Source organism: Mytilus galloprovincialis, chromosome 3, assembly GCF_965363235.1.
Source record: "Mytilus galloprovincialis chromosome 3, xbMytGall1.hap1.1, whole genome shotgun sequence".
In the NCBI taxonomy this organism is placed as follows: domain Eukaryota; kingdom Metazoa; phylum Mollusca; class Bivalvia; order Mytilida; family Mytilidae; genus Mytilus; species Mytilus galloprovincialis.
Genome location: NC_134840.1, coordinates 89,934,686 through 89,958,623, shown reverse-complemented (window position 1 = coordinate 89,958,623; position 23,938 = coordinate 89,934,686). Strand labels below are relative to the sequence as shown.

Sequence of the window (23,938 nt, the reverse complement as noted above, 5' to 3'; positions counted from 1 at the left end):
AATGTAGGAAGTTTGGTTTATTAAGTGCCAATCCTATTGATTCTCATGGTTATGGATTATGATTACCTCAATTTGCTTTGGAACTTATATATAACTAAAGCCCAAGTTAAACTGTCACGATTCGACAACTAAGTTTTAGAACGTTTAGAAATGCTACGTTTAATGGTTTTGTCATTTTTTAACGGTCCGTACGTTTTATTAGGTTATGCCACGTTTTGATACGTTTGTCTACGTATTGTTACGTTTTGTTACGTTTTTCGATAAATACACGGGATACGCTCTACTAAGTTTCAATACGTTTTATTACGTATAAACTACGTTGTACTAAGTTTCTGTACATATTACAAGGGGTCAGTACGTTTCTAATTCGGTTCACTACAGTTAAAGTACGTTTTTGCACGTTTTCCTACGGTTTTGTACGTTTATTCTACGCAGTACGTTGTGATCATTAACCTATAAAACTGCGTCTTTAAATAATGAAATTCAGAAAAGACAGAGATGCAGAGAGGGAGCAAAGTAAATATAGAAAGTCAAGGAGAAGAGAAAGCTTCGTTTTAAGAGATGTACGAACGAGCCAGTTGATTTGCAAACACAATATGCGTTATTTTCTGAACGCCTTATTGAAGGGGATAATAATAATACAAAATGAAATCCAAATCTGTATTACCGTCGATTTCCTTGGTACTAATACTCCCCACAGTGTTGGCAAAACAGAAAACACACATTGATAATTAATAAATAACGCATGTCATACCTGCCGATTTTATGGCAATGTTAAATATAACATTAAAATGACAACATTACATGACAGGACAACAATACAAATAAATTCGAGGACATATAGGACAGAAAAACATACAAATAATAGCTAACAAAAGGTACCAGGTTTAAAATTTAATACGCCAGACGGGCGTGTTTCGTCCATACAAGACTAACCAGTGAAATTAAAAAAGTTCGAAAGCCAAGTACAAAGTTGAAGAGCACGGAGGATCAAAAGTTCAAAAAAGTTGTGCCCAATACGGCTAGGGTTTTCTGCTTGGGATAAAAATATCCTTATTATTTAGAATAATTCATACTTTTGCAAACAGTAAATTTTATAAAATGACTATATAATCACTGGGGTAAAGCTGATGACTGTAACTGCATTCACGGTCATCGCAAGATGTCGGATGAAAAATTAGGTCAGTATCTGTATTGTCTGTTAAAGTGTTTTTGTATCATTTTCTTTACAAAGTATACATTGATACAATGTAAATTCATAAAAGATTCACACAGAAATCACAAATTACTACCTAGAAAAGTTCATGAAACGGGAAATTGAATTTGAAAAAATCGCTAAGTTGACCGAAAACATTATCAAAATATTTTCAAGATGACCGTAACATATAACAAAGATGACCGTGATTGGTAAACAAATGACCGTAAGTTGTAAAGGATGACCGAAATTTGTAAAGAATGACTGTAATTTATATAGGATGATCGTAACTTTTGAAGGATGACCTTCAATTCTTAGAAAATCCGTATTTGTATTCATAGCTTTTTGTTTTTGTTTGCCTCAATAGGGGCTCGGTTAGCGGATATAAACATGTTTCATCAATTACTTTTTAACTATTTGCCGTATTTTGAGTTCATGACAATGATAGTAAATTGCATATTTCTCGTAAACAATCAAATATATATTGATAACGACGTTAATATTTTTATACAGATCGACAGCGATACGATGAAAAGTTGAAAAAAAACAAGAATGTGTCCCTAGTACACGCATGCCTCATCTACACTATAATTTTCTATGGACCGTCAAAATGGAGAAAAACCTGTAATTTGACATTATAATAAGAAAGATCATAGCATAAGGAACATGTGTACTAAGTTTGAAGTTGATTGGACTTCAACGTCATCAAAAACCTCCTCGATCAAAAACTTTAACCTGAAGCGGGACCGACGGACGAACGAACAGACGAACGGACGAACAAACGAACGGACGCACAGACCAGAAAACATAATGCCCATAAATGGAGCAAAAAAAAAACATTAATCAAACATATGAATATCCGGTAATCGAGCCTATTGTTACGGCCAGAAATCGCCTTTAAATTGTAGCCAACAAAAGACACAAATCAATAATAAAATTTAACAATATTTATTATACAAAAGTTTACAAGAAGTATTACACAAATATTACTGTCAACTTAACTGTCAAAATATGAGTCCAATCTTTTATCTTTATCTGTATCCGGATATCTTTCTGAATCCAATCTGAATATTACGGTCACAATCCAGTATGATGTTGTTTGTAGAATAAAAGTGTAAATCCAAATGCTATGAATATAAATGTCTATCGATGTCTAAGTCTAAGTCCAAAAGTAAGTCCTAGCGTGAGTTTAACTTCAGTGTCTGTATATATATATATATTTGTCATGGAAGATTCTAGAACAGTCTATAATGGAACATCCTAGAAAGTTACAACAGAAGTTTCTAGTAAAATGTAGAAGTTTATATAATGCATCTTTTATTAGGATCATTCTGGAAAGTTCCAATCATTCTGTAATTGTTCCAGAGATTTCTAAACTGCACAATTCTAAAATTATTCTGTAAACAACTATCAGGCCACACAATACAAATCAGGCCAACATAAATAAATACAATAATTACAATATCATAACACTATGTATATCCGCAGATTAAAATCTTAATTTGTCTTGATATACGAATAACATTGCTGTATAAACAAATTGACAAGGTTCCCTCTCAGTGGCGGATCCGGTGGGGGTCTTGGAACCCCCTTTTTATTTACCGATCAATTCATTTGAATGGGGACATATAGTTTGAACCCCCTTTACCCTGGGTTGGAACCCCCCTTTTTTGAAAATGGCTGAAACCGCCCCTGCCTCTTGTGATACGCTATACGTACAAGAATATTTTAAGTATCTATTTAGATGGAGCTCACCTTCACTAGTTTAGTCGTAACAGGTTCTCTTATTTTACTTGCAAGACAAAATAGGAGACCAATCAAAGACGATATAATATCAAGGGGTGTATACATACATTGGCATTTTTAAAAAAGTGCTTTTATTATATGTCATCACAAGGAATTCCAGAAATAAAAAAAAATCTTTTGACTTTTAGTCGGAGGCTGTGCTGCACATTTTTTTTTTTATTATATTTCTAAGGTGTCATTTATTTGCGCTTTTGTTGCGTGTTTTTCACCAAGTTGTTCATGTGCATGTCTTGTTGTATGTTCATTTAAAAAATCATACCCTCTACCGTAAAAAAGATATATGGTAAACTATGTATTTGAAGCACGTCTTTTTGTCTTCTATCTATAGGATAATACTCTCATATAAATACGTTTTATAGCAACACCATTAATCATTTGATACAAAAAAAGGTAGTTATACAAATACGGATATTTCTTAGAACTGACGATCATCCTTTAGAAATTACGGTCATCCTTTACAAATTACGGTCATCTTTTAACCAATTACGGTCACCTTTGTTATGAATCGCTGATTCTGTTACGGTCATCTCGATTGTGATTTACGGTCATCCTAGCGATTTTTTCAAATCGAATTTCCTGTTTCATGCACATTTTTTGGAAGTAATGTGTGATTTCCGTGTGAATCTTTTATAAACTTAAATCGTATCACTGTCTCATTTGTAAAGAAAATGATATAGAAACGCTGTAACAGACAATACAGATACTGACCTATTTTTTCATCCGACATCTTGGGATGATCGTGAATGCAGTTACGGTCATCAACTTTACCCCAGTGATAATAGATATACATGATAAAACCGAAGTGGTGATTAACTACAGAATAAAAATCGGATACATTACATATAAAACAACCTAAACCATCACATAAAAATACACAACCGAGTTAGCCAAAGCCATCAACTCACAAAGTGACGTCACTTTTTTGCAATTAAGATGTTGCAAACTGTGAAAACATATTGTATACTATGTTTGATAAATTGATAAACATAAAAAACAGAAAGAAAGGTATAGAAAGGTATTATTCAAACAAATTATGAGGTGTCGAGTTCCTTAAAAAAATACAGTATTTTTAAGTGTCACCATACAATGGCTTGTGCTACCTGGCGATGGACATGTACATTGTCAATTAGTTTATTCTAATTGGTCGAAATAAATGTTCGAAACACCTTGTGAACTATGGATTTGGGGTGATGGGATAGATTTGACAACGATTTATTGAAATAAATGTGTAACAATAATCCACAATATATTCCATCCGTTGTTTGTTCATCTTGCTCTTAGACTGCGGAAATATTTTAGCAATTGGCGTGAAATATGGGTACACCTGGTTTGATTATACGTAAAAGAAGATAAACATGCGTAGTTATACGCATAGACACGTAATATTTCCTAGCAAAAAGGTCATGAAACCTAGTAATGCGTACAATGAAGCGTAATATACTGTACACAAACCTTACGAAACGTGGCAGATACGTACTAAACCGTAATAACACCCAGTGACAAGAATTAAATACGTTAAATGCGTATTTCTAGGTTCCTTCTACGTTTTACAACGAATTTCTACGTTCCTATTAGGTTTTTAATTGTGCAGACTACTACAAACGGGACATATCATGTATCAATCCACGCATATCTACATATATATAAAGAAGAAGATGTGGTATGATTGCTAATGAGACAACTGTCGGCAAGGGACCAAAATGACACAGACATTAACAACTATAGGTCATCGTACGGCCTTCAACAATGAGCAAAACCCATACCGCATAGTCAGCTATAAAAGGCCCCGATATGACAATGTAAAACCATTCAAACGAGAAAACTAACGGCCTTATTTATGTAAAAAAAATTAACGAAAAACAAATATGGAACACATAAACAAACGACAACCACTGAATTACAGGCTACTGACTTCGGACAGGCACATACATAAATGATATAGCGGGGTTAAACATGTTAGCGGGATCCAAACCTTCCCCTTACCTGGGACAGTGGTATAACAGTACAACATAAGAACAAACTATAAAAATCAGTTGAAAAAGGTTTAACTCATGAGATGGACAATGATACAAGTGGAAGTGGCCGGGTACTTGTACATCCCGACAACAAAAAGACACTAGGAACAGATCTGAGAGTACTCGCAGTTATCTGACAGCTAGTTCAAAGCCACTAACAACTAACTAAAAAACATGCATCTAAGACTAAACTATATAGCCGTTTCAATTACGGATCGATACGGTTCGCTACGTATATAGCCGTTTCGGTACGTTTTGAAAACGTAGCAAAACAGGATGAAATACTATTGATAACATAACAATTAGATGCGTTCTAAATTTGCCATTTATTTTAATTTTAATAAAGTTTAGAACGATTGAAAGTTATATTACATCATAATAACCTATTCACAAAAGTATATAAAAGTATAAGATTTGGAATGATTGTCAATGCGACTAGTATTCACCAAAACAAATGGGACAAGATTGTTGGCTACTGCAGTGAACGTACGGCCGGCATCAACAAATAAAGCCTATTTCTATATAGAATCTATGTGCAGGATTTTGTTGACGATTCAACAGTATACCTATGAGACTAGATATAAAACTCATGAAGAACACATTATGTTCCTACTGTTATATACATTGGTATTGGTTCAGTTCATTGAATGATACATTTACTATTGTTTTTACAATTCGGATTTATGATGATCGATAGGGAAATGTGTAGGTGTAAATAAAACTAGACAACCATAGCTTTTCGATCCATTAAGACAATATGTACTTAAATGAATTTGTTGTCATTGCAAATATATCATTTGACGAAAATGACATAGACTAGGTATAACCCCCCTCCCCCCCAAAAAAAAAAAAACAATACAAGAAATGGCATCTACTGGAGACTTTTTGATGTGAACCTTTTTTTTTCTAAATCTTTGGTTTCGCTTTACATAATCTCGTAAGTTTTTGAAAGTATATAATTTAATATTAAAATACATCATATATCAGATATCACTTTTTATACTTTGTAAAAATGGACAAAATCTTTCGGATTTCAACTTTAACTAGGTCGAGTTCAAGGTTCGACAAACAAACATGAGTCGGTTCAATTTTATACCAAACATAATATAGAATGCGCTTTATGCTCCTATATTAAAACCCTGTTGAAATTTTAATATTTTAATTATTCAGTTTTAGAATCTTCAGATTTATGTTAATCATGGACGCTAACAAGTAAATGTTGAAGCCAAACAAAAAATGTTATTTCTTATCTCGTCACTGTTAAAGTTATCATGATATATTATGTCAATGACCTTCAAAATTTGCTTGAATTCGAAACTACATGTAAATGTACAAACATCAAAGCTTTTAGTATTTAATTTTAATGGTAAAACATATTTAAACGAGTTTGTTTATAATAATAATGTCATACAAACCGTTTCAAAATGTTGTTACTTGGGAATAATGTTGAAGTGTAATGGCAACTTAAATTTAGCTGTATCCTTACTTATGGAAAAGCTAGTAAAGAAAATAGAAAGAAAAGAAGACTAGGATGTTGGGTATCCATCCATGACACAAAATCAGTACAAGCCACACACACAAAAGGCAAATGAACACCGCTTTTATTTCTGTTCCTCATATCAAAGTCACAGTGAGGGCTTCAACCGAGAAAAAAAATGTTTAAGACGTCTCCTAGCACCGGCTCGAGCGGAATTCTTTACCAAAAAGATTTGAACAGACTTTATAAGAATCAAAAACATTTTCATCAGTAAGTCCGATTTTGCTGTATTGTCGTGAGGTTTGGGATGTTTTTGATAATTCAGGAGACAATTTCATTTTGGAAAAATTCCGAACGAAGTTAATAAAAGACATTTAATGTGTTCATTGCAAAGCAATGTATTCTGCTTGTAGAGCTGTACTTGTTTCTTGTATTGAATTTTGCGAACATATTTTAAAGCATGAAAACAATGAGAGATTGATCATTCCACACAGGATCAGTCATAACAAATTTACAATTGTTATCAACAATATCAGAATTCAAATATATGTAGTTCTTATGTTCTAAATAGCAAATTAGAAAGAGGTGTCTTTTCTAATTTGCTATTTGTAAAATTGGATTGCTTGTTTAAGAAAAAGGACGACACGTAGGTTTAACCACCAATGAACGAGTTTGTAATGTATGTAAATCGGGTGAGGTAACTACAGAATACACTTTAAAGCCATAAAAATGTTGCAAACTTGCAATTCTTTATTATGTGCTGAAAGTGATTAGGTCTACGCAAATGTCTCGATTATAGAAATGAAATTTTAGCTTCTTAATCATAACTTATTATTTCATTATGCTGTATTCATTTTGATAATGTACTGAAATATGGGCCTTTGCCAATTATTGTAACTGTCTTATGCCAATTATTGTAACTGTCTTATGCCAATAAAACCTTTGTATTTGGAATTGGAACTTTAGCCAGAAATAGGGGCTATATTGACGCCATACTTAACAATTTCTTTAAAATTCTGCAAAGTTATTTTTATTCCTTAAAGTTTTTAATTCAGTTTGAGTATACTTGTATGGCTTGGTACAATATACAATGTTTTATTATGTATAGCAACTAAAATTATTTTACAGTAAAAGGAGAAAATTTCCAATAAAGGAGCATTGATAATAAAGAAATAAAAATGTCTAATACGTATATATAGCAAGTTTTGCCATATAACCTAGTTAGTTCAATAAAGTTTTGAAAGGGGCTCTAGCTGTCAAATTCATGTTCACCGATTTGACTCAAAATATCATATTTGATTTATAACATATTTTAACACAGATCTACAAATGTAAAATACAATAAGTCTGAAATAAACAGTTAACAAAACATGTACTCGATAATATATATGAGAGTTTCGTGTGTATTTGAGTCTAAGCACCATCTTATTAATTATCGAGATGACCTCCAAATACAGCCGACGATCACATAAACCGATATAAAAATACATATGAATAGATTGCGACCTTGTGCAAGTAGATTTTTATAGGTCTGTTTGATTTCAGGTTATAGGTTAAATAAAATAAGTTAACTAACGTTTTTATCTATATAACAATGATTTTTGTGGCTTTAATCAGTCATCACATTTGTTTCGCTTTCAATGTTGACACTTATGTATGCTTGCAAGAGAACTATTCATCAGCGATATTTCTTTGCTTATTTTGACGGTGAACCAAATTGGCTGCTAAAACTAATTATCATTTCATTATTTTACTGTTATCAATGATTAAACCAAACGAAATCATATTGTAATTTTGTATTTTTTTCGTATCTCGTAGCTAGTTCTTCTTAAACAAGTCGTTTCTTTTGTGGATGACAATACTTTCCTATATGTTTTTTTAAAAAGGCAGACATCTTACTCAGAAAATTGTCAATTTATTAGGATTTAGATATTCTTTTTTTTTTCATTTCAACAAAAGGTATATAAAATTGAGAATGGAAATGGGGAATGTGTCAAAGAGACAACAACCCGACCATAGAAAAAACAACAGCAGAAGGTCACCAACAGGTCTTCAATGTAGCGAGACATTCCCGCACCTGGAGGCGTCCTTCAGCTGGCCCCTAAACAAATATATACCAGTTCAGTGACAATGAACGCCATACTAATTTCCGAATTGTACACAAGAAACTAAAATTAAAAAAATACAAGACTTACAAAGGCCAGAGGCTCCTGACTTGGGACAGGCGCAAAAATGCGGCGGGGTTAAACATGTTTATGAGATCTCAACCCTCCCCCTATACCTCTAGCCAATGTAGAAAAGTAAATGCATAACAATACGCACATTTAAAATTCAATTCAAGAGAAGTCCAAGTCTGATGTCAGAAGATGTAACTAAAGAAAATAAACAAAATGACAATAATACATTAATAACAACAGACTACTAGCAGTTAACTGACATGCCAGCTCCAGACTTCAATTAAACTGATTGAAAGATTATGATTTCATCATATGAATATCAGGCACAATCCTTCCCGTTAGGGGTTTAGTATCATACCATCATAACATATATGAGAAGAACATAACCCGTGTCATGCCAACAACAGGTTATTTAATAAATTTGTTAAGTTCCGATGCAAAGACCATATAAGTGAATCAATATTAACGCCAAAATAAGCAATCTTTAGTGACCTGACAACAGTATCGTAACTATATCCCTTGTTGATAAGTCTATTTAAAGGTTTTGTTAGTTTCTGAGGTGAATACTGACATTTTTGTGCTTTATAAAGAATATTTCCATAAAAAATTGGATGTGAAATACCTGAACGTATAAGAAGTCTGCATGTTGAGCTATATTTACGAATGATGTCCTTATACCGATGATAAAATTTAGTAAATGTTTTGACTAGTTTGTGATATCGAAAACCCTGGTGTAATAATTTTTCAGTAATACATAAATTTCTCTCGTTAAAATCTAAAACATTGTTACATACACGAGCGAATAGTACAAGTTGAGATATATAAACACCGTAAGATGGTGACAATGGAACGTCACCATCTAAAAATGGATAATTAACGATAGGAAATGAAAAATCATCTCTTTTATCATAAATTTTAGTATTAAGCTTTCCGTTAGTGATATAGATATCAAGATCGAGAAAAGGGCAGTGGTCATTGTTAGTATTAGCTTTATTTAAAGTAAGTTCAACAGGATAAATTTCTTTAGTATACATACTAGTCGTCATTATCGAGAGCCAAAATGTCATCCAAATATCTAAAAGTATTATTAAATTTGTTTATGAGATGTTGTTTCGATGGGTCTTTGCTGATTTTTGTCATAAATTGTAACTCATAGCAATACAAAAACAGGTCCGCAATAAGTGGTGCACAGTTAGTCCCCATTGGAATTCCAATAACCTGACGATATACGGAATCTCCAAAGCGAACAAAAATGTTATCTAGTAAAAATTCAAGGGCATATATAGTATCAAAGCATGTCCAATTGACATAGTTTTTTTTTTAAATAATAAAAAAAGGTTCAACGCGCGAGGAAGTAGACAACATTATTTCTAGAGATTAACAAGATACACATAAGCATACGTTATATATCAACTTCAGACTCATATGCAAGCAAATGAATAACCGATGAATCAATTCAGGTGTTTTTTTTATTTTAACTTGATAAAGCTATATCTCGAATCCGATTTTTTTGTGCAATATTTTGTACGTGTTTGACCTTTATCAATGTTGAGACAATCTGTTTTGAACGTTTTCATAAACCATGATGAGGGGTCGACTAGATTCAGAATCAAATATATACATATTTTAAATTTTTAATTGCGAGTTACATATAATTTTGTTAATTCAATTTACGTTTTTATCTGTATAAAAAAAAAGGAATACATATTTTAAAGTTTTTATTGCGAGTTACATATATTTTTGTCTGATAAGGTTCTCAAATATCAACATTATGTATAATTGACATTAACATTTTACTATCGTGCGTAAAATTATCCATTTATGAACAATAATACAGACATTTGAAACCCCTTTGGTATACATGGATGCCATTTATGTAATGTGTACATTTTTATTTACGCGGGAAAGTTGTCCACTGATTGACCATTGCAATTTATTGCGATTCAATTCGTCCTGGATTGACAATTGTAATTAGTTGTAATATCATTTGTTATCATTCTCAAGCAGAAAAGAATGATCATTTGACGTCAGGTTCGTACACATTTAGATATACAGATAAAGATTCGTTTTAATCTGCGATTTTCCCCCCGTAAAATCGGTAAAAATAATTAAGCCGACTGTCATTTAAAGAAATAGGGATCCATTGTATTCGTAAAACATATATTTTCCTCATTCGTTACATTTTGACGTCGCGAAAATATAACAAATGCTTTAGTGACGTTATTACTAACCCTTATAGTATGACTGTTTCGTATGCCGATATGATATTACTATATATTTTTTTAAATAGTATACTTTGGATTAATTCTTATATGATTTGCAAATTAGGACAAACATGTATATGTTTGGTCGAGATGACTTCCGGTAGTGAATCTGAACATGTTTAATTTTCGGTAACCAATGCAAACTAGATGGCGGCGATAATAAGAAAATATTAAATTAACTTCGTGCTAATATTTAATTTAATGATAAACCCAAACATTCATTTAAATGATAATTAAATATTTTTAGTTATTTTTTTATCATATAGAAAAATTAATGGATAACATTTTTTTTGGCTTTAACTAACAAATATAATCATGCGCCAGGCCCATTCGACAACACATATATACAATTTACGTGTGATAGATGTTACAAATGTGGAAAAATGAATTCATTATCACCAGTTTTAAAGAATTATAAGGATCAAATATTTTTTTTACGGAATTTATTGGTGTTCAAACTGGACCAAGTCACTCACAAACATATCATAACAGTCCTTCTCCTATTTGTTTGTAAGGGAATTGGTCAAGTTCAATCACTGATAAATTCCTGTGAAAATGTGTAAGATCTAGTTTAACAAATTCTGTGTATTTAATTAGTGAATGGCTATTATTTATTTTGAATTTATTGAACCATAAAACTAATTTTTGACTCTTCACATTGAATAATCCGCGAAGCGGATTATGTAAAATGTGAAGAGTCAAAAATTAGTTTTATGGTTCAATAAAATCAAAATAAATTATTGCCATTCATTATAAATAAATTTCTATCAAAAATAAGGCTCAAAGAACTTTTTATATATTATTTATATTAAAAATGATAACGTACACACATGTTAGCGTATGAATACACAACGTCAGAATGGGCGTACGTGTCGCCATCAAAATTGATAACATTGAAAATAAAACTAATAATTTTAACCAATCAGAAGACAGTAAAAAAACCAAATTTATTTATTTAGATTTACAAGTACTGGTGTAAACAGAACACTAATACTGCAGAAAGTATATTGAATACATATCTTGATTGAGAATGGGAGAAAGTTATATCATGTCATAAAACTCTTTTATAAAAGAATGTTGTTTTTTTTTTATTTACGAATCGTTATAAATGTTGCAGTTTATTCTGATGCTCAAACACATGGTATTCACGACGATTTACATATTTTCAAAATAAATATTTTTTAAATTGGGCACCTACAATGCAACAGCAGTGATAGCGACTATTTGTTTATATCTTATTTTGGTATAATATGTGTCCTTGAAGAAGTTTCATTCACAAACGCGAATACCTGAGAATTCGATATGTGTCCTTGAAAAAGTTTCATTCACAAACGCGAACACCTGAGAATTCGATGTGTGTCCTTGAAGAAGTTTCATTCACTAACGCGAATACCTGAGAATTCGATGTGTGTCCTTGAAGAGGTTTCAATTACTAACGCAAATACCTGAGAATTCGATGTGTGTCCTTGAAGAAGTTTCAATCACTAACGCGAACACCCGAGAATGCGATATGTGTCATTGAAAGAGTTCATTCACAAACGCGAACACCCGAGAATTCGATATCTGTCCTTGAATAAGTTTCATTCACAAACGCGAACATCTGAGGATTCGATGTGTGTCTTTGAAGAAGTTTCATTTACAAACGCGAACACCTCAGAATTCGATATGTGTCCTTGAAGAAGTTTCAATCACTAACGCGAATACCCCAGAATTCGATGTGTGTCCTTAAAGAAGTTTCATTCACAAACGCGAACACTCGAGAATGCGATATGTGTCATTGAAGGATTTTCATTCACAAACACGAACACCCGAGAATTCGATATGTGTCCTTGAAGAAGTTTCATTCACAAACGCAAACATCTGAGGATTCGATGTGTGTCTTTAAAGAAGTTTCATTCACAAACGCGAACACCTGAGAATTCGATGTGTGTCCTTGAACAGTTTCATTCACAAACGCGAACACCTGAGAATTCGATGTGTGTCCTTGAAGAAGTTTCATTCCCAAACGCAAACACATGTGATTTATTTTTTGGTTACCTACAACATGGCATTTTGAAAGAAAAGTATTCAGAAAATATTTCGATGAAAAAGTTTGTCCTTCATTTTCAGTCTTTCAATTTATAAAAAAAACCAGTTATATGATATATTGTTCCGCAGTAAATGTATTTTTTTCACTTGTCCTTATGTCCTTATGACTGTTAAAGTCAAATAAAAATGTTTTTTTTTGTAATGTTTATCGGCATGTATCATTACAATAATGGCAAATGTCAACAACGACAAGAATATAATAACATGAAAATGTATAAATACTGCATACTTCCGGGTCATGACTGTTTGTCGACTTTTAATGAGCGTTTAAACCTTTGCATTTATAAATACGTAAATTTCACCTAAATTGAATTTATCAAATAATACTTTATGTCCTTTTAACACATATCGAAACCTGCAAAGGTGAATATGTATCTATAACATACTCTTGCTCTTCAACATCTCCAAAATTTACTAAGCTATCGCTATGAACAAAAGTTAAAAATGTTACGAATCATGAAACTGAAAGGCCAAATATGCTACAGTAAAACTAAAACGTCAAGGTAATAAAAAAATGAATGAGTAAGGATAAAATTCAACCCCTCCCCCAAAATAAATAAATCCTCGTTTAAACTGAAATGAAATCAAAAGGGCTTTATTTAACAAGACTTTCTTTACTTTTGAGAGAGTTGTGATAATTAAGAGAGAAGTAAAAACTTAAAAGAATTAAGACATATCGAGGTTTGCACATTACCAAACACACATCACTACAATATTGATTTTGCTATCATTTCAATATCAATGAGTATCATCGTATGTTTGAAAACTGGCATCTGGCATCTCGAATCCTAAGTCAAACAGTTGTATGAATTGAGAGAGCTAGTAATTTATATTTCATCAAGAGACTTTTTCTGTTACGTTGTCTAAAATTTTATTTGATACGATGCCGACGTGAACCACTGTATGCCTTAAAACACATACGACTGGCTGTCTTTATTCTGTCAGCTGTCATGCATTTTCACTAACAGTAAACAGCAAGTAAGAATGAAAAAAAAATACATAATATTGGAAAGTATGTTTATATTATTCTTTATTACATCGATTTATAATTTAAATTAACATATTAGCTACGAATTTGTTTGTTTCAAAACTTTATAAATGCGGAATTATATATAGCTATTAGCACCCAGGTTTGTAGTTTATATTTGATCTAAATAATCTCACACACACCCCTTATGGTTTGCAAGTAAAAAAGAATAAACTGTAATTACTATATGTAGCATAAGGTTGGTGTTGCCAGATGCATGAATAGTTAGCTTGTGTATAACGGAATAAAACTATTAACCATTTCTATTTCATTATACCTGTAGTTTGGAAATTTATAAGGAATGAAAAAATCTTGTAAACGGCATGCAACTTACCGATATCGTAAAACAATTAATAATGTGTTCCAAAACAGTACAAGCCAGATCAGAGATGACCAATGCATGACTAAAATTAAGGCGAAAGATACTTAAGGGACATTCAAATTCAAAAGTAGAAAAATAAACTGATTACTTGTGTCAGTCAGATAAACAGATCAAACAAATGATATAACCCTTATTATTGACAACAAAAATGTTCCATTGTATCATGCACAAGCGAATCCAAATCAGTTTACATTGGCAGTGGTTCGTGACCCTTACCGTTTATAAATTTTGGAATTATCAATAAACTAAGGTTGGCTTTAGATGAATTTGGCTATGTATTTTAGGTATTTTTGACAAATCGCTCTTTAACGCTTTCGGTACCTATACATTTTTGGATTTCAAATGTTTGGCTTTGAGCGTTCCTGATAAAGGTAAATCCAGAAAAGCGCTTCGGACGCAAGAAATTATTAAACGTGTTGTTTTCAATTTTTTTTTTTATCAATACCATCCTTAAATGTTTTTTTCAAATACAAGTTCACTATTATTGTGTATACTCCTCTGTTAAGTACTAGACAAGAAACGTATAATCTTTGTTCAGCTTCATGTGTTTATTATGCTCCTAGAAAGACAGAGAGTCGAACCAAAATTGTATAACCTCAGGGCTATTATGGTCACACTGCAAAATTTAAGCAACGCGTTGCATTTTTTTTTCGGACACCGTATATCAATACGTAACAGTAATTTGGTGTTCAGTAGAGCAGCGCGTAATATAAAGTTTGAGTATCATGCGCAATGCGTTAACTAGAAAAAAAAATGATAAAAGAAGATATAGGTGATAAAAATAAAAATTCCTGCTTGATTGTATATGCAGAAAAACAAAATGAGATGATGCGCAAACTATATGTCAATACAGGTGCTTCTGTTTGTATTTTTCTTGAAGATTTGTTTGATAAAGGGAAACCTTTACTTTCCAAGACTGACACTGACGTTTCATACAGCAAATGATACTGCCTTAAAAATTAAAGAACAACTTGACGTGACACTTGAATGTGTAAAGTATGTCTTAGACCAAGTGGGTTAGTTGCTCAAATTGATAATACTTCAGGCAATTTAGGAATGAACTTTCTTGCTAAGTTAATTGCTAGTTAAGAGTTACGTAGTTTGCGATATTGATAATGAGGTATTATTAGCTGAAAGTGCAAAAGGAGGGAAAAAGGCTTCGTATTATTACCAAAAAAATGAAAACAACACGTTTAATAATTTCATGCGTCCGAATAGAACCGCTTTTCTGAATTTACCTTCACCAGGAACGCTCAAATCCAAACATTTGAAATCCAAGGGAAGTATAAGTACCAAAACAGTTGAAGAGCTATATGACAAAAATACCTAAAACAAATAGTCAAATTCATCTGAGGTCAACTTTGCCTGAGGCAGTTACTTTCTTTATAATTTCAAAATTTATAAAAGGACAATTTTAGAAAGGTTAAAATAATGTGAGTACCGAATTAATGTTCAATACCAAGGATGACAAAAAGTGTTCGTTGATTTTGCTTAATTAACATTAACCAAGAGTCAGTAAAGTTAAATGGAAATATTGTAGAGGTTAAGTTATGGATGTTAAAACTCTTAAAGATTAGATAAGAACACAAGTGTTAGAAGATGGCGGACAAGTATTGCCTGAATATTTACAACACTTAGTAGTTAATTCATCTAATCAGCTAACAATAATTGAGAAAATTAATCTTACAGAGTTTATACATAAAGATTTTTCAATTTAAATAGATACAGGGAATCATAAAGATATATGAACGTTGAATCCTTTTAGCAAAAAAAAAGAAGACATTGTTGATAGTGGATAGAACAAAATATTGAATGACGGGTTGATAGTATCAGTTACTTGACGTTAGACGGACCCTTTTTGCCAAGTCACAAAGAAAGTTGGGATTTAACAAAATAACTAGAAAAAAAGGATACTTTCTTCAAAAACTAGATGACACATTTGAAGTTTAGTTGGTTTCATGTGGTTGATGTACAAACAGGGTATAGTTGTCAATGTCTGTGTCATTTATGGACAGTTGTCTCATTGGCAATCATACCACATCTTCTTTTTTATATATTGGCAAATTAAATGAATAAAAAGGACCAGTATAAAACAATATTGCTAACGACCGTGGCTTATTTAACCTTTTGTCCATGGGATTGGCAACTTCAGCTGCCTTTTTTAAAAGAATTATTAAGATGGTTTTATAAAATTAATCTTGAAAACGTATATATGTCATTTAAACAATATCATTGATTTTAGGCATGATTTTGAAACTGTTTACAAAATTAAAAAGAGGTGCATCAAAAACTACAAATGACTTATCTTAACCGAAAGCTAAAAATTACAACCTATTTCAAAATTAGGGTATATATGGTAGAGCCAGCAAGGGAATCGAGTGTTACCCTGAGAAATTTATGTAAAGCGAAATTAGGCAGCACAAAAAAATGCGAATCATGTTTAAAAATAGAGGTAATATCAAAAATGTATTCTAAATTTTGCAGAAATGGCTGCAACATGACTAAGTAGAGAGTGAGAAAAGCTAAAATTCTTTTCTTCGTTTTAAATATGCTTTATAAAACCAAGAGTTCCAAATGGTGAAGTTGAAATCATCCCTTCGTAAATTTTACGGACGCCATCACGAGTTGGTTGACCGTTATGGAATAACCGTATCACAAATGATATCGGATATGTTCCTTACCTCGTAACTACAATCCCCTTCCCTTTCCTGAATGTGACCTACCGAATTAGACTATTTACCGGATTTGTTATCACATAAGCAACACGACGGGTGCCGCATGTGGAGCAGGATCTGCTTACCCTTCCGGAGCACCTGAGATCACCCCTAGTTTTTGGTGGGGTTCGTGTTGTTTATTCTTTAGTTTTCTATGTTGTGTCATGTGTACTATTGTTTTTCTGTTTGTCTTTTTCATTTTTAGCCATGGCGTTGTCAGTTTGTTTTAGATTTATGAGTTTGACTGTCCCTTTGGTATCTTTCGTCCCTCTTTTCTTAATCATTGCTGTATTCTTAAGTCTTCAGACGAGAGAAAGACATTTTATATTTGTCACCAATGCCAGTAATGAAATGGTCAGTTTGAGGAACACGTCATTGATCATTCGAGTCATCCATTAGGTGAATATCAGCAACATTATTGTACCATTTGTATAGACCTTCCTACGTGAAAATATTCGAATGACTAAAAATAACAATAAACGTGCGTAGAATTAGTGGAATTAGTCTTGATTTGAATTGGAGTTTACAATATTAAAGGGGAAAACCACATGATTCTTTTCCAACGTAGACAACAGAACAGACAGAAGGAATTTTAGTATTTTAACCGGTGTGCAAAGCAAAGTTGACACTGGATGATTTTCATCAAAATAATGCATTACTTTTGTGATAAACTACTAAAGAACAAAGGAATTAGTGACTCAATGTTTGTATAAATGAAAGTGATCGTCTTGGAATGGATACGTTTGTCATGGAAAGTAGTATATTATTGTACAAAAAGGCTAATTCTTTTGTAAACTTAAAGAGATACGTTCAAATAAATTCACTTAAAGCTCGACAAACATTTATGTAATTTGAAACAAATTCAAAAATAAATACCCAAACACAATTAACGTGCAAATAAATCAAGTCCTAAAGTGAAATCACAATAATTTATTAAAGTGTTTGTTTCCATAATTGCGTGTAAATATTGGACAATGATGGTTAAACAGTAATATACAAATCATGCCATACGAATTATTGAAATGTAATTCGCCCGACTCTGAATAATTTTTTTATTCCAAAGTATAATAACTTCGATCTGAGTTATATTGAAAAGAGGGACATAACCAACTAGTTCTTGCACAATTTCACGTTGTCTACATTTGTATGACATGCACGAAGGAAAAATGATGTTCACGAAAATTCTCTATGAAGTCAAATACAATCAAATACTCGTATAAATATAGAGTTCTTTCAAAAGGGACTGTTAAAAAAAACCCTGTTTATTTGATATAATATATTTGTTATTTGGAAAAAGAAAGATTTGTCAAATAGCAAAAATAAATTAAATCCAAGAGGGAATATTGGTTTAGATTTTTTTTGTTATTTCAAAATTCGTATAATGCAGCGGTGACAATAATTCATTTTCACTATAAAAAAAACCATTTATAACTTCTTACACATTAAAAGCACAAGTTGAATTGTGAACTCTCCCCCACCATAGAAAGTCCTATAAAAGTAAACTGTCAACAGCAAATTGATGAGTGATGCATATAAAAACGCAACACTCTCTCAAGTATGCTGACATGAAGATGGATTCTTAATTTCAGAATTTTAGTAAAGCATGCTCATATGAAGTTTGGCTTCAAATTTCAAATGTTGATTAGTAGTTCCTTGGGAGAATGATACGTTTAATACATAACCAAAGTATTGTATGTGAGAGAATACATACTTTTTCAATTAACACGAAGTTGAGCGAGTGACAACGAACATGAAAATTCACCACAAAGTATTGCATGGTCACATAAAGAGTTTAACTTTAAGTAAGCACGGATCTGTTGTTCTTCGGAAAAATAATGACAATATGTTTTATACATGGCCATTAGATGAAAGAATATATGTATCTTGTCTTAGGGAGGGATAAATCCTACTTTGTAAAGGATCACTCTTATTCAAACAAAAAGTTCTCTGAAACTGACATTATCATTGATTTCTTGATTGATAACATTTTTGTTACGTTCGGAGGACGTGTTTTTCAACAGACTGTCGGAATTCCAATGGGAACAAATTGTGCCTCTCTTCTTGCCGACTTGTTTCTTTATTATTATAAGGCTGACTTCTTCGGAAGAAAGAAAATAATATCCTTTAACTCTACTTTCTGCTAGATAGAGGATCTTCTTTCACTAAATAATTCAAAATTTGGTGACTATGTTGAACGCATCTATCCCATCGAACTAGAGATAAAGGACACTGCAGATACAGTTAAGTCGGCCTCATATCTTAACTTACATATAGAAATTGACAAGACAATGAGGGTCGGTTGAAAACAAAACTTTACGATAAAAGAGATGATTTCAGCTTTCCAATTGTTAACTTTCCATTTTTAAGTAGCAACATTCCAGCAGCACCTGCATACAAAGGTATATATCTCCCAATTGATACGATATTCCCGTGCTTGCATTTCCTATCATGATTTTCTTGATAGAGGGTAGCTGCTCACCAGGAAGTTATTAAATCAAGTGTTCCAAATGTTGAAGTTGAAATCATCCCTTCGTAAATTTTACGGACGCCATCACGAGTTGGTTGACCGTTATGGAATAACCGTTTCACAAATGATATCGGATATGTTCCTTACGTCGTAACTACAACCCCTTCCCTTTAATGAATGTCACTACTTACCGGAGACAAAATGACACAGACATAAACAACTATAGGTCGCCTTCAATAATGAGCAAAGCCCATAACACAAAGTCATTTAGAAAAGGCCCCGACATGACAAATGTAAAACCATTTAAACGAGAAAAACTAACGGCCTTATTGATGTACAAAAATGAACGAAAAAGTCTCTCTAGATTCAATATTATTAACTTCCGGTACATGAATGAAAAACAATCATTCTACACGTACACAATGATAAACAGTATAATAATCCATTATAAAACAATAACACAACATATATATATATACGTTAGAACTGGTTGTAACCATTAATAGAACTTAAAAATAATATTATCAAGTCAGTTTCTCTTCAAATTGTAAATCATAACACAATCAAATTGACGATACGAAATGATTGACAGTATAGTGGGCAGTGTTTGACTAATTATCGTGAGATCACTAAAGGAATGTCACAAAAGCTAGAAAGGAATTCGATTTCAAGTTCTCTCCTTTCAAAATACAAAGGTCACAACGACAAAGGTCACAACACGAAAACTCTAAAATTTGACGCATCCGGCTTCCAAAGATTATACATGCAGACACTGTGTGTTAAAAAGAAAATCTACACGGTTATAATTTTTAGGTACACATTATGAGCAGATAAATGTTATAATGTGCTTTCAGAAAGTAAAATGAAACATTAGGGTCTCGAGACTCGTCTTCTTGCTACAACACAAAAATGTGAATTCCCTATACATTACTCCTTAAAAGTAAAGCTGTCTGAGTTATTTTTCATTGTATGAACGAACTGAAAGTTTATATGATAAAGTTTTATTGCACTAAGATTTCTCTAACCACCGGCATAAAGATTTTAGCCGTATTTGGTGCTACTTAGAGGAAGTTTGTGAGTTTTAGTTCTCTTTAACTTCGTACATTACTTTACAGCTGTTTTGATTCGTACGCAACTGATGAGTTTTATGTAGACGAAACGCGCAGGAGACGTTTATATATATTTATAATCCCGGTATCCTGAATGAGTCTTTTTATTCAATTAACTATCATTTAGAATTCACAAAAGTAAACATCATTGTAAGAATTTCCATAATTTTTCACAAATGCACAAGATGACAGAAACTTGTTAATACCTAAAAGTCATGTGAATATAATTCATGATCTAATCTATAATTGGGATATCAATATTTCTTTTCTACTTACACGTCACTCTGGGCCGAAAATCTCAGAAATTCTATAGACTCCATTGCCATCCATTTTAGCGGAAACTTTCCTCCATTTCTATTGATATAAACTTTATCGTTGTACACAAAACGAGTCAGACCAAAGTCTCCAATTTTGATGATTTTGTCATTTCCAACCAGAACATTTCTTGCTGCCAAATCTCTGTGCACAAAACCTTTACTTGATAAAAACTCCTTCAAAAAACCAAAAGACATTCGTAAAGTGTTCTGGTTTTGGCAATGAGGATATTGTGTAAGTTAAACACCTTAATAAATCATATATTAATAGTATTGTCTAAAATATAAACAATGGACAGAAATAAATATTAAAGAGAGGGGCCGACAACGCAATGACACAAAAGAAATTAAAATACATGCTGTTGCTCACAAAAATAGAAACACTGCAATATTAAGTAAATATACACGTAGCCACAGAAAATATTCAAAATATTGATTAGTTTGCCGAATGTGTTAAACACTATATTTCTATATAATTTTAATGCAAGGCATTCGTTAATAAAAAAAATTATACAGAAGACAATAGATAAGATACTATATGACACAAAATGCAGTATGCTATTTTTGTTTTATCGCTTTGTGTTATGTAAATAAAAATTGCACTGAGTCTAGATAAGTTGTGAAAGAAATTATTTGAGACTTCCAAAGACTTCCAAAAGATAAAATATAAATCTATGTATGAAGAGTATACAACATCACTGTTCGATTGGCGGAAAAAAAGAGCGGGAAATCAAGTTCATGGGGAAAAGGATGAAAGGTAGCTCAAAGGCTGTGTGATGCACACCTGTATGTGTGTTGTTGTATCTGTGCTTATCAAAGTGTCTCGCTCTCAATATTCATCACTGGCTAGCAGCTTGCTGTGAAAAGGAGAGCATAGTGTGTAAGTCTTTCCTGTCAGTTACAGCCTCTCCTGCAGTTAGACCTATGTGGCCAAGATATGGGATCCTCCACGAGGTGATAGATGGAAACTGGGAACCTCAAGGCCCCAGGCAAAGTCACAAGGGCCCGGAGGAGGTTTGGCCCCTATACGCAAGGTATGCTAGGCCCATCGGTGAGTGAATATGCCCTGGTGCCTGCAAACCAAACCCAATCTATGGGTAAATAGCCCACCTGCCTTATGGGTGGCTGTAGAAGTCAAAGGGTATGGGAGACAACCCAGAAAAAAATCAGGACTGATGTAATTCGTTAGAAGGGTAATGCAATCATCTACAGGAAGGACTACTCAGAGAGAAAACCGGTCCATCGTAGCAGAGGTTGCACGTTGGGCTAACAACTTAGCTATGTAAAAAAGAGCATGTTACAGAAACCAGAAACGCTGAAGAAATCCAAAACTTGTGTACTGCTGAGGAATCAAACATGACACATTTGGAAAAAAGCCGAAAGGAAGCCCAAAAACCCCATAGTAGCACCAAAACAGAATATGTACATAGGATGTTGGAAATTAAGAATAATGGCTGACATATCAAAGCAGCAGAAGTAGCAAGGGAAATGAAAAAATATGGTATTGACATACTAGGTATGAGTGAGAGTAGATGGAAAGGTACTGGTGAAACCAAGCTTCAAAGTGGAGACACAGTGATCTATGTAGCGGATGATGAGAATCAAGTCAAAGGAGTAATTCTAATCATGAATGAAAGAGCTAAGAAATCATTGATGAAATGGACACCAATCAACAAGAGAATGATAAAAGCAAGATTCTATTCAAAGTATAAGAAGTTGTCAGTTATACAAGCATATGCACCAACAAATGATGCAAGGGAGGAAGAGAAAGAAGAATTTTACCAACAAATACAAGATAATGTTTCATCCTGCAATATGAATGATATGCCAATAGATATGGGTGACCCGAATGCAAAGGTAGACAGAGACAAATCAACGGTCTCATCATAATAGGCTCTATATTCCCACACAAAGAAATACGCAAAGTAACATGGAAATCATTTGATGGAAAAACAACAAATCAGATAGATCATATAATGGTACTTGGGGATATGAGGACATTAATATTAGATACAAGAATAATGAGAGGAGCAGATGTGTATACTGACCACAACTTAGTAGGTTAAAGATCAGAATCAAACTGGCAAGACATAAAGATGACAAGAATAAAAGCAAAAGAGAGAGGTATGACCTAAACAATCTAAACAATATGATTGTAAGGAAAAAGCACAATCTTGAAGCGATAAACAGATTCTAAGTACTGGAAGAAAGTGACATAGAAGATCCTGTGATAAAATATGAAAGTGCAGTAGAGATATACACTGAGGCAGCTTAGCGGGTAGTTGGGAGTAGTAAAAAAAATAGAAAAAGAGAGACAAAAGGTACCAGGTGGACAGTCAAACTCATAGATTGAAAATAAACTGATAATGGAATTAAAATTAAAAAAACAAACAGACAAATAATAGTACAGAAGACAAAACAAAGAAAACTTAAGACTAAGCAACACGAACCCCACCAAAACCTGGGGTGATTTCAGGTGCTCTAGAAGGATACGCAGATCCTGTTCCACATGTGGCACCCGTTGTGCTTCTTATGTTATTAAAAATCCAGTTAAAAGTATACTTCGGTAGGTATTAATCGTGAAAAGGGAAGGGTGTTGTAGTTACGACATTAGGAACATATCCGATATTATCTAGTTAATAATCCAATATCGATACATTTATGAAAAATTTGATAATAAAAGATAGCTGACAAAAAAATTAGAAAAAGGAATATTCCTAGCATGGAAAGTAAAAACACACAAATGAGGAAAGAAAGGTTAGAAACGTTTCAGATAGTTAGCTACAAATGTAATTGTATTTAAAAGTATCCCGAGACAGGCTCGTCAATGAAGTGAAATATATAAGACAAATATTTAAAAGCATTATGATAACAAAAAAAGGACACACGTCATAATTATTCCC

The 23,938-nt window shown here is 32.6% G+C and overlaps 1 protein-coding gene across 1 annotated transcript in view; it reads right to left on the bottom strand.

Moving 5' to 3' along the window:
* LOC143069320 (uncharacterized) overlaps positions 1–23,938 on the bottom strand; it is a 164,561-nt gene that overhangs the window by 22,967 nt on the left and 117,656 nt on the right. The window contains exon 23 of the mRNA XM_076243889.1: positions 20,998–21,212. Within this exon, the coding sequence (XP_076100004.1) occupies positions 20,998–21,212 (215 nt within the window). The remainder of the gene's footprint in view (positions 1–20,997; positions 21,213–23,938) is intronic.